This window comes from Hypomesus nipponensis, chromosome 8 (genome assembly GCF_054491055.1).
Source record: "Hypomesus nipponensis isolate SF chromosome 8, ASM5449105v1, whole genome shotgun sequence".
Lineage (NCBI taxonomy): Eukaryota > Metazoa > Chordata > Actinopteri > Osmeriformes > Osmeridae > Hypomesus > Hypomesus nipponensis.
The window spans coordinates 9,391,155-9,403,487 of record NC_140368.1 but is presented as its reverse complement, the minus strand read 5'-3'; the positions used below and the strand labels follow the sequence as shown (position 1 = coordinate 9,403,487).

Sequence of the window (12,333 nt, the reverse complement as noted above, 5' to 3'; positions counted from 1 at the left end):
GAGGGGGACAGCATGCCCAGCTCCAGTAGAGGGGGACAGCATGCCCAGCTCCAGTAGAGAGGGACTGTGCACCCTCCAGACCAACACAGAGGGAGGCCAGACCGTGGACCAACAGACTTCAGACTCCATCGTCTGTTCTGTACACAGACACTGTGTCGACCCAAGTGTGGACTAACTCCATCCACCATCTGCCATACACGATAAGATCATGTTCCACTCATGCAACTATATTTATTTCAATGTATTAACAACAAGGATTTAACAAGACATCTATTGTAATGGAGCTGGTTCCAGCTTTAGATGGACGTCTGTACTTAGAGTGACTGGCTGAGGCAGTGGAGTGATGTAAAAGCCTTACCCACCAGTCTAGACAGCTCCTACTTTCTGCAGTGAAACTCCTGTAATCAGGTTGGACGCTCAATAATTTAGCAACATGAAGCACGGCACCAACCTAACTACAGTCGATAACTACTTAGCGAGGGCCTGTTACAACAGGACAGCAATGGCAGAACATCTTAGGAGAATCACAGCTACAAAGAACATTAAGGTCTCCCAGGAGAAGACAGGAGAGAGGGAACTGACCAATGTCTCAGGAGAGAGGGAAGAGAGAGAGAGGGAAGGGGAGAGGAAAGGAGAGAGGGAAGGGGAGAGGGAAGGGGAGAGGAAAGGAGAGAGGGAAGGAGAGAGGGAAGGAGAGAGAAGCCAATGTATCAGGAGAGGAGAGAGGAGAGGGAGGAATGAGGAAGCAAGTTCCCTCTACAACTAGGGAGTCAGGTGGCTGAGCGGTTAGGGATACGGGCTCGTAATCAGAAGGTTACTAGTTCGAGCCGTTGACGTTTTTTTCCTTGGGCAAGGCACTTCACCCTACTTGCCTCAGGGGAATGTCCCAGTACTAACTGTAAGTCGCTCTGGATAAGAGTGTCTGCTAAATGACTAAATGTAAAATGTAAACTACATGAACTGATACTAAGCTAACTCCAAATTTGCATCTGAAGGACTGCAGAATTATTGAGTCTCCTGCCCTCAAGAGCTTTAAAACTTATTCTCAGCTTGATTCTCAGCCCCACCAAACAAGGTGGAGCAGAGAGACTTATTTTGGGGAGTGAAACGCCAGATTTGAGCTGTGTTATTGAGTTAGCTAAATGCTAACCGCCTTAAAGACATATTTACTGCATTACACGCTCTGTGGGAGATGTGTCAGTTCTCCAGCTCCTCTTTCTGAATGTGTTTTTGTGTGTGTGTTTTTTTGTGTGTGTTTTTGTGTGTGTGTTTTTGTGTGTGTTGGTAATGATGCACGGAGACAGTCAAGAGTGTGTGTGTGTTTGGGGGGGGCATCTCAAATAGAATCCATGTTTGAATTAGAGGCTAAAAATAACCCGCACAAAAGACGGAGGCAAGCTTTCTGGAGAGTGAGAGCTGCTTCAAACCCCGGAGCATGGGGGCTAGCGCAGACCACACGGGCCAGAGCTGGATGTCTATTGGCTGCCGGTGACATCATTCCAAGGCGGACCTCAGTTCGTCAGCAAGCAATGTCATCAGAGCCAAGGCATGCCGCTGATGTCATCCAGGCAGGGCCTTCTCGCACTCTGGACAAGCACCCCACTTTCCCATCTTCATCCTTTCTACATCCCTCCTTCCTCCTCCTTTCCACTCCATCTCTCATTTCTCCTCTACCAATTCTTGCTCCCCAAAATGAAAAACAGAGCGTGAGTGAGAAAGGGAGAGAGACACAAAACGAGATAGAGGGAGACAGAGACACACAGAAAAAGACTGACAGAGAGAGATAGACAGATATACAGAGAGAGAGAGAGAGAGAGAGAGAGAGAGAGAGAGAGAGAGAGAGAGAGAGAGAGAGAGAGAGAGAGAGAGAGAGAGAGAGAGAGAGAGAGAGAGAGAGAGAGAGAGAGAGAGAGAGAGAGAGAGAGAGAGAGAGAGAGAGATATGAGGTATTCTATCTCAGTTCTGCTGGTCTAATTAGACGATAGTCTAGAGATCATCATTATCTCCCATAGGACTGGGCCCAGGAAGGAAACCACGGAAACCAAAGATTCTATGGTGATTCCACCCAGAGATAAGTCCTAGACCGTCTCCATTTGGACTAGCAGAGAAACTATAAACCCACAGAGACACACACACATATACACGAATACACACACACATAGATAGAAAACAAATGGAAACACAAACAAAAACACATGGACACACACACACATGGCCAAGGATGGTTGCTAAGCAGGTTCCATCCACAGGATCCGGGGAAAATGTTGTCCCATCTTTTTTTTCTAGGTTATTTCATATTTTAGGAGTGGACAGCCGTATCTAGATTTTAATCACAGAGTGTGTGTGTGTGTGTGTGTGTGTGTGTGTGTGTGTCCAGGGGAGGACAGCCAAAGCTCCAGCGGATTAGCAGAGGAACTCTGCCCTCATCACCGAGTGTCACAGCAGCACAGGACCCAGCTCACCAGCCCACTGGTTTTACATACTACATAACCACGCTACGTCCAGGATCCACACACACACACAGACCCACACACAGACACACATACACAGCCCCACATACACACAACATGATCCATAGGAACAAACACACCGTTTTTTCATGTCTGCGTCCGTATGGAGTGTGCTTCTTATCGGCAATGAATAATCACAACAACTCGACCTCGACACGTGGACTGTAGCTTAGCATCGAAATCAGTCAGTATTGAGCTATTCTAATTGGGGCTCATCAATGCCTGGACAGGAAGGCATATATTATGGATGCATTCTTGGGTCTTGGTAAATTTAGAGTGAGAACCTAGCTGTGATGAACTCATAATGTGTCTCACAGGGGAGCACCATTAATCACAGAGCCGTCACGGACACACAGATCAAGGCAGCATGCGCGCGCACACGCACACACACACACACACACACACACACACAGACACACACATATCAGCCAGGGTCTAAGTATTAAAGAGAGTCCTTCTGTCCGTGACAATGGCCTGCCCAACAGTAATAGATATTGAGTGTCTGTTGGTAGACCAAGGGTTCAATATAGACTGACAGGGGTTAATGCGGATTTATATCCGTGTTTGTGAGTTGAAATATGAGACAGATTGCCCCTGCCTTTCATTGAACACAGTCATGGTATTTGTGGTAAGTGGGTGTGATGTTTTCTGGGGGGACAGCGTGGTATTTAGGCCTGGGAGAGAGAGGCTGTTACTGGGGACACCCCCTGGGTCGACTGCTCTCTGGGTTTCTCTGAGTGGTGAGAGGAGGGTTAATCAATGGTTATCACACATGCACACCACACACACACGCACAAACTGTAGACACACACACACACACCACTTGACCTCTTCCAAGCAAAGGTTCACTCTGTTTGTATACGTTTTTATAAGCCTGACCCTGTTTTGATGAGTGCCCCAGTGGCTCACCGAGTAGAGCTGTACAACATAGGCTAAAGCCTTAACGTGAGGGGCCTGGGTTGGAGTCCAGCCCGGGCAACCTGGACAGTTATTTGAAGTCATTTCGTGGTCATCTCTCTCCCCTCTACATTTCCTGTCTCTCTCCACTGTCACAATAAAGCTGAAAAATGAAAAAAATATGCTTTTTCAAAGAAAAAGGTTGACCCTCCCTCCCCCACCACCAGTTTGACCTGGACAGTTATTTGCGGTCCTCTCGTGGTCGACCGCAGGTCTTGTCCATAACTGAATGGCTTTAGCATGTGGCTCCGGCGGTCTAGAGCCTTACTGCCGAGATAAAACAGGGCCTTGTTGCTGCCCCGACAGGGGGAAGAGGAGGAACACACAATTCCCCCCCCTGGAAGGAGAACCAGATGGGAGGAAAACTGGAACAAAAGACCTGAGAAAGCAGGAAAGTGTGTTTGTGTGTTGCATGTGTGTGTGTTTGTCTGTGTGTGTGTGTGCACGTGAGTCTTTGCATCACACCAAGACTGTTTACGTGTTTTGGACCACTTCCTCTAGCTTCCTGCCTTTATACAAAGCCATGGAAAGATTTGGTCCACAGAATGCAATGGAACGTTCTGTGACCTTGTCTTCTGAGGTGCGAGCTGAGAGGATGTTCTAAGAAAGAGCAGTCAAATGTAAACCAGCCTAAGCCTCCATCCTGCATGCTCTCCTTCTTCCTGACAGAGGGCCTGAGGACATTGAGTAAAATATATCCAATCTGTTCCACCGGGTTAAGCATCAATGGGTTTTCTTCCATTACCGCATCGTTTTTTCATCAGGGATAATGCTTTTCTTCAGAATTAACCAAATGAATCTCAAACACGTTTTATTGCTTCGATTACTTACAAAAAAGGATTTTATCAAGTAAGAAACGCAAAATGAGTCAATTGATTTCCGGCGGACGTGGGTTCGAGCTCATCATTGCACAAAATCTTACAAAAGCCATCAAAAGTCCAAGCCAGAACGTTTGGAATTACGAGTGGGGAAAATAAGAGAGGAAGATAAATTTCCACTCTTCCACATAACTGCTACGTTTTATAAGAGGGTGGGTTTATAACTCTGTAGGGAGTTTCGGGTGGACGAGCAATGCATTCTGGGACACAGAGGTGCAGTGTGGGTTAGGAAGAGGTAGAGGGCAGATGGGTGGATGAGGAAAACAAATAATACAGAGACTTCGTCTCTTGTTGTTTTCATTTCCTAATTGTCATACTTCTCTAATTTTTCTCACTTCCTCAATACCAGACTAGCAGGACCTTCCTCAGGATCAAGTTGATTAATGCATCAGTCGGAAGACTCCAAAATGGAGACCATTGCTTTGGTGACACGAACATGGCAGAAGCAAGCCTTCATCCCCCTTGTGTCAGAGGACAGAACCCTCACTGGGATAATGCTTTGGTTTGAGTCATCATATCTGCCAAAACTCATGTTCTGAACAGAGTAGTGGAGGATGGTCACAGTCAGGCTCAATCCCATTCCCTTACTTAAGGGATTAAAGCGTCCCGGATCCACATGCTGAATCATACATTAAGCCTCAGACATAGAACTCTCGCTCAAAAGCACACTTCATCTGTGAGGGAGCTGCCTTTACGTCTCCACAGATTGGTCAAGACTCACTACCCTGTGTATCCTGGTGCAGCCTCCAGTGTTTACATGCTCCTGGGTGTTTTCCTTCAAGCAGAGCGGGGGCGTGTTCTTGCGAAAGCAGCCAAACCCCTCCGGAGAGCGGGACAGAAGGGAGGCTTCCGTCTCGCTCGCCCCATTTAACCCCTGGCAGGCCTGGTGTTCAGGTAGCTCAACATTCCCCAGAAAAGCTTGGCATTACTGGAACATCCTGCACATTTCATGCACCTGTAACAGCAATGTAAGCACTTTAAGACACATGTAACAAAATATTTATCCAACGTGTGTGTGTGTATGTGTGTGTATGTGTGTGTGTATGTGTATACACGGCCATGCAAAGTATCCATACAAGCGAAGAGTGCGATAATCAGTTTGTCAGGCGGAGAGAGTTGTGACATCACAATAATAATGAATCATTAGCCGGTGGTCCCGGGGGGGGGTGAAGGCAAACGAGTGGAAAGATGACATATGAGGGGTGGGGTGAGGGGGGGTGTTGGGAGGGGCAAAGCTGTGGGATGAGGCAGAACTCGACCGCAGCGGATTTTCATCCATATTTATTGGGATTAGCCGGCTTTAATGCCGGCAAAATTCCAACTTAACCTCAGCTTAATTAACAACTCTTCTCAGGGACGGAGACAGCTCTGCTTTTCGGCAGCATAGAATGGTGGAAACTTGGATAAAGAGTGACGAAGGCAAATGGACTTTCCAATTATCCTAGCCTGATATGAAGGGCACTTTAAGGGATTATAGCCAACTTTTCGCCGGCTCATCAATTAAACCCTAATTCAGATGATCTGAGGGACGCCTACTGCATCTCATCTCGTCTTTCACACACTCTCTGATTCTCTTTTCTTTTTCGCTGATGTCATTGAGGTTAACCCTTTTAGTGCTTGGCTCCAAACTGAAGTTCTGCCCTGGGTCAGTATTTACCCAGGATGGTTCTTTCTTCTGTGTACAAAAGCTTCCAAAGTAACATCCTAAGCCATTGAGCTCAGCTCATTTCAACACTAGGGGAAACATAGGCCCAGGACAAACTGTACCTTGGTCATGTTTGGCACTCTACAACCTACATTCTCTCCTTATGACTACATTTAGTCATTTAGCAGACACTCTTATCCAGAGCGACTTACAGTAAGGCAAGTAGGGTGGAGTGCCTTGCCCAAGGACACTACGTCATTTTTCACGGCCAGGAATCGAACCGGCAACCTTCTGATTAATAGCCCGATTCCCTAACCGCTCAGCCATCTGACTCCTTAACCTGGATCAGCATTTTAAAGTGAGCACTGCCTCCCTCAACGTGGCCCAAAGTAACTCCATCTCCCTTTCTGTTTGACGTCCCCACCTCAAATCTCCACACGAAGCACGAGTTTAAGCTGAAGCAAGGCACTGAACAGGACTACTCATTCACTACAGTACACAACCTGGATTAGCTGAGTGCTGCTCTGGCTGTTCTGGTCTCCTGACCTGCAAACACTGTCTGTGAGGACGTCTGCAAGCCTGCTTGTCTACAGAGCCTAGATGGATGCACAAAGGAAAGTTATACAGTGTGAGTCCAGACAGTCCTAAAGCGTAGTGTGTCCATGTATGTGTGTGTGTGTGTGTGTGTACAGACTGACAGGCAGAAGGCCTAAGGCACCAGACAGCCCCATTGTGTGTGGTTCCACAGTGGCGTAAAGCAAGTGTCTGGAACACTCAGGCCATAAAGAAAACTCGTCGGGTCTGGAAGAGAAGGGGAAATGTTTGCAGTTGAAGAACAAACAGAGGGACAGAAAGAAGGGGAAGGTAATAGAAATGAAGTGTCAAGACAGTGTGCTTGCGTGTGTGTGTGTGTGTTTGTGGGCGTGTGTGCGGGGGTTCCCCGTAGTTAGGGGCGGAGGACGTTTGTTTTACCCCCCCGCCCTGCGAGGAGGGGTGGAGGAGGTGGAGGTCAAGAAAATGACTCTCAGAGGCAATGAGGTTGAGTTCATAAGTCATCGTGTCTGAAAGGAACGTGAGGGAAAACAAAGATGTGAGTGACCCAGAGGCTGCCCGGGTCCTGAAAGAGATTCAAATATTTCAAGTTACTGTAAACAATCCTTTTTTTTTTATACCATATATTATTAAATGGCTGAGATCGGTCTGGCTAACCCACACACAGATTTTCCATGAGCTCAGCCTGCAAAGCACTGTAGGATGCGTGGTATTTCACTCTATGGATAATCCCTGTCACATCCAGGACTGCTGGAGAATGCTGAGAGCTTACGTAAGCCTCCGCCAAAGCCTGTCAGTGGCCATCGACAAAAGAAACCACATCTTCAGTCCATACCAGTCCCTCCTTCACCCTGAGTGCCCACTTCCATTCAACCAAACAGCTCTACCATTAAAAAAACATTGAGAGTCTTGTGTTTTATGATGTGGGTAGACTTGTCTGAATGAAGAAACCATTTCAATTTCTGTTTGTTCGCTGGTTTGGGGTATCTAGTTGGGACAAATTATAGCTTTGGGTTGATTTGGAATTAACAATGTGGAGCTGAGATGTAAAAAGAGAGATGGCAAATGATATTGTTTTGATGCGTGATTTCGAAACCAAGCCATTGCAGCTATTTTTTGCTAGTCTGTCACTTTTGCTCTGTGCAAGTCATTAAAATGCTGTTATCTGGGAGTTGACTGGCAAGCTGTTGGAGTCAGTGGAACATGTAAAAAAGTATGTTTATGAAATAGGGAATGGCTTATCTGACTGTAAGCTTGCTCGAAGTGTGTTCAGATAAGGTATTCATTTACGTCAACAAAGAAATGGGAAATAATGCCCTTTGGGCCAATGAATGTGTTTTTCATGGGGTAGAGGGGGTCATTTAGATTATTTAAAATGATTCTGTACCGCCATCAAGGAAATTATTTGGTGTGCTATGAGGTCAGTGAGCTGTGGGGGAACTTTGATTAATATTGGATGAAGAAAATAACTCTACAATGATCCCTTAATATCAAATCCACCTCTATTAGACTAAAGATGTTATTAGCTAAACAGACACATCCCAGTCCAAACCATGTGATGGACATAGCTCCACTCCCAAACCTCCCTGCCTGCAATATAGGACTCTGCTGTTCAGAAGCAGAAAGATAGTTTTAAGAGGACTTTCGTGGTAAAGCTATTGGTTCTAACATCGGCCACAAGACAAGTTTCGGCCAGATAGGCATCATCAGTGGAGATCACCTTGACTGAAGCATGACATGGTCTAGTTGATTATTCATAATTTCAGGATGTTTCAAAGGTCAGAGAACTTTTGGAGGACAACCTGGGTTAGGACTGTTGAACATTTGCCGCTGAATATTTGCCGCTGTCTGCAGCTCAAGATGGAAGTGTGCAAATCAGATGACTGAAAACAAAGATGTGCAAGATGGTCCTTGGCACAAAAGAAGCAATGTGCTAAAAGACACACACACACAGAGCCACACACAAAAAGGTCCAGAAAACTTGACTAAGGAAAGTTTCTTCACATCCCAGGTTCCAATTCCAAATGTGTCCTGATAAGAGGATCCCTCCATACTACGCTTTGATCAGGCCCCTATGAGAGCTGATGTTACAGACCCCACTGGCCAAACGCCCAATGAGGAATGACATTCTTGACAGCTTTCTAGATGAACACCTGGTCAGATCCCCATTCCCTCCCACCCCTCAGCTGGGACACATGCCACAGGGGCCAGGTGTGTTTCCACTGAAAGAAATTAGCCATCCAGTACCAGAGCCGTGCATCCACATCTGCTGCTAGACATGGCCCAGTTTGGTGCTTGATTGTGGGCTGAGATTTAGCCTTGTCCCCTCTGGTTCTTTGTTTCTACGGAGCTTGGGCCAGGTACAGTCGATGCAGTAGCGATTTCAGAAGCCAAAATGTCTGGCACAGCGAATATGAATAAACTGCCAAATTTAAAGCACTTTCATATGCTAACACTTAGACACTTAGATTGGCTTTAGCAGACTGGGTAGGGTTTGTTTTTTACAACATTTTCTCAGTAGTTTGCTTAAGACAAATGCAGCAACGTCAATCCACAATGTCAGCAATGTAGAAATAGAGGAGGCGGACAGACCGAGAGACACAGGGAGAGAGGGAGACACAGAGAGAGAGGGAGACAGGGAGAGAGAGGGAGACAGGAAGAGAGAGGGAGACAGGAAGAGAGAGGGAGACAGGGAGAGAGAGGGAGACAGGAAGAGAGAGGGAGACAGGAAGAGAGAGGGAGACAGGGAGAGAGAGGGAGACAGGGATGCCGGGATGACAGATGAGGACATGGACCATTGGAAGTCAGGTGTGCACCTATCATTCTTCCTGACGAGGCGCACCTTGCTCTGAAAGTCCTCACCTACCCTCCTAGCAGGTTTGCCAGGTTTGACTGCCGGAACACAACACATTTCTCCACTACCATCTCATCATGGAAAGTTTGTGTGTATCAGTGAAACTTACTAAATTGAACTATGGCCAGTCTTGTCTAAAGCAGAGGGTGCATTAACCAAGACTGGGGAGCGCAATTCAATTCTGAAAAACTGCATATGCAAATTAGTTTGAAGTTTGGGGTCATAATTTGTTTGAATAATTGGAAAAGCCGAAAGTTGTTTTGCTCAGTCATTTCCTATGTTTATTTGACACATCATTGTGGACATGGCTCCCAGTCTCCAGATACTGAAAGGTTCCCCCCACCCCCAGAAACCCCCTACTTGACTGCCAGTTTGACATTAAGTGAGTTTCATATCAAACATTTATGTTTGAACGTGTCTGCAAAATCTTTCCATCCGCTTTCACTTGGGCAAGTGACCCAGCTACCCCAGATGCAAATCCACTTAATGGTTGGAAAAAGTCAAACAAGTCCTAAAGTATCCAAAAACGCTTCCAGATGGAAAATGTCTCGTTTTTTTTAAACCGCAGTATTTTTTCAAATACTTTTTGGAAAAAAAGACATTTCTTACTTTGTTAAAAGTTTAAGGGATAGGTCTTTGTTTTGAATGGTCTTATTCTAACGGACAAGACCATTGCAAATCCTTTCATCATGGTGAGTGAGGTACTTCCATGGAACAAGCCCATGAGGGGACGACAAGCCTCACATATTTAAAGCTGCCCTGTGACTCTGTCGTTCACCCTCGGAGGAGAAGAATGCAATATCTGCCCCCTGATGGGAGGCTTCTAAAGCCTATGTGATCCAGGGAGCGAACATACCCATACATGGACAAATCGAAATAGATCGGATGCACCCACTATCACCCACTATCTTCCTAATATGGCCGAGGGGCTTCATGAAACCATGGCAAACCAGACAGGCGCAAATAAACACATTCTGTCCATCACTTCAGCCTCTGGGTAGGTTTTCAAAGAGAGGGATGGACTCATGATAGATGGTGTTGATAAAGCTGGAGAGATGCAAACGCCTCGAGTTTTTTCAGACTTCTAGTCCCCTTGTGAAATGACCCGCAAGCCGCTTTGGTATAACCCACATGCCATGAGCTTAATTGGATACAGTTATAAAAACACAGCCGCATGCACACACGCACGCACGCAGACACACGCACGCGCGCACGGCTTTCATCTTCCTTGCACCGCAAAACAGCAATCCAAACAATCGTTCGAAACCAAAGGAAGATGGATCAAGATAGACAGATCCTTAGGATATCTAGTCATACATTTCAAAGAAAGATAGTTCATGCTATGACAAACTACTAGATTATTTAGTGGGCTAATACCGTATGTTTGGGTCTGGGTGTGTGTCTGAGTCTGTGTGAGAGAAAGAGGGTGTGTGTGTGTGTGTGTGTGTGTGTGTGTGTGTAAAGAAACGGCTACTCACCCTCCCTCCCTGGCACCTGGTCATACAGTCTGTCCGAAAACACAAATGAGACTACGGAGGGCTAAGACACAGAGAGGAGCGACTCTGAACTAGCGCTCCCTGATGCAGCCCAAACTTATTTCCTTTCCCTTCTGCTCTGCACACTTCCACCGCTCTCCCCCTCCTCCCCTCCTTTCTCTCCCCCCCCCCCCTCGCTCGCTTTAACACTTCCTGGCCTGTGTGTTTACGCTAGCTCCAATCAGCTCCACCGAGAAAGCAGACGGCCGCTCTTCCCCCTCCCTCCCTCCCTCCGCTCAGCCAACAGCTATTGTTCGGCCTTCACGTGTACTGATGTGCACGCGCGCGCGCGTGTGTGTGTCCTCTTGAATAAAGTTTGTGTGACCTCCTGCCAGTATCTGCAGCCTGTCTCCCGTCAATGCAAAACTGAAGAGAGTGAGAGGGGGTAGGAGCGGGTGAGAGAAGAGAGGAGAAAGATACAAAAAGGGTGTGTGTCTCTGTGTGTGTGTGTGTGTGGGGGGGAGGGGGGTTAGGGGCTCAGGGGGTCCACTTGGGGGTTAAAGCAAAACATGTGGGGGACTTCCTGCTGGGCTGTCCTACCAAGACACACCTCTCCATGGGGGCGGGATGGGGGGAGTGGGGGGGGGGGTGGGAGGGTTGGAACTGAGTAAAGGGTTGGGCGACTACAGCTTTCTCTCTGCAGTCCCACAGTTGGTTGTTAGAAACCACAGCTGAGGTTCAGCCCCCTCTCTTTTTTGGGGGGGGGGTTGGGGTGGGGGGTGGGAGGGAGGGAGGGGGACGGGACGGGGCGACGGTGAGCTCAAGACTCAAGACTCCTCAAGACCCATAGGCGTCATCTCTGGGAGTCTGGCTGGAGCTTTTCACCACTGAGACCTCCAAACCCCCCTCCCTGTTCCTCCTCCTTCCCCTCCTTCCCTTCCCTCTCTCGTTGCAAACCCAAGCCGCAGCCCACACCATCCCAACAAGAGAGAAGGGGGAGGAAGAGAGAGAGGAGGGGGGAGAAGGGTGAGAGGGGACAAGTTAACAGCACTTACAAGGGGGCTTTTGTTGCGTCTCCTATCTGCTGTGGCCTGTCATCACATGGCCTTGTCACCTAAGGTCGTAAAGGTCAACATTTGGTGGCCCAGTGGAACCGAACACATGGCTTGTGACTGGAATGGGATTGGAGACGCAATTCTTTTTTTCTTTTTAAGGGTTCTTACAGTATGCGCCAGTCAGGATACCAGACGGTCTGGAAAACCACACACGCAGATATGGTTTCCTTCACGCCAGGATCTGCAATGGAAACATTCATCTGACTGTTTAGATTGAGCCTGAGCACCATGTGTTCTGGGGTGTGTGCGTGTGTGTGTGTGTGTGTGTAAGGGGCATCTACCTCAGAACTACAGAACACGTCTGTATTTTACATGAAGACAGAGACTATTCTGCCACTGCCGCTACC

General features: G+C 47.4%; 1 protein-coding gene across 2 annotated transcripts in view; it reads right to left on the bottom strand.

The window, feature by feature from the left end:
* The window catches only part of kiaa1217 (KIAA1217 ortholog), a 69,097-nt gene extending 58,107 nt beyond the window's left edge, over positions 1-10,990 (bottom strand). The window contains exon 1 of one of the 2 annotated variants that reach the window (XM_084702653.1): positions 10,875-10,990. In XM_084702653.1, the coding sequence (XP_084558779.1) occupies positions 10,875-10,898 (24 nt within the window). In that variant the 5' untranslated portion in view covers positions 10,899-10,990. The remainder of the gene's footprint in view (positions 1-10,874) is intronic. The other variant, XM_084702657.1, reaches the window with a different exon arrangement.
* Positions 10,991-12,333: the final 1,343 nt, after the last annotated feature.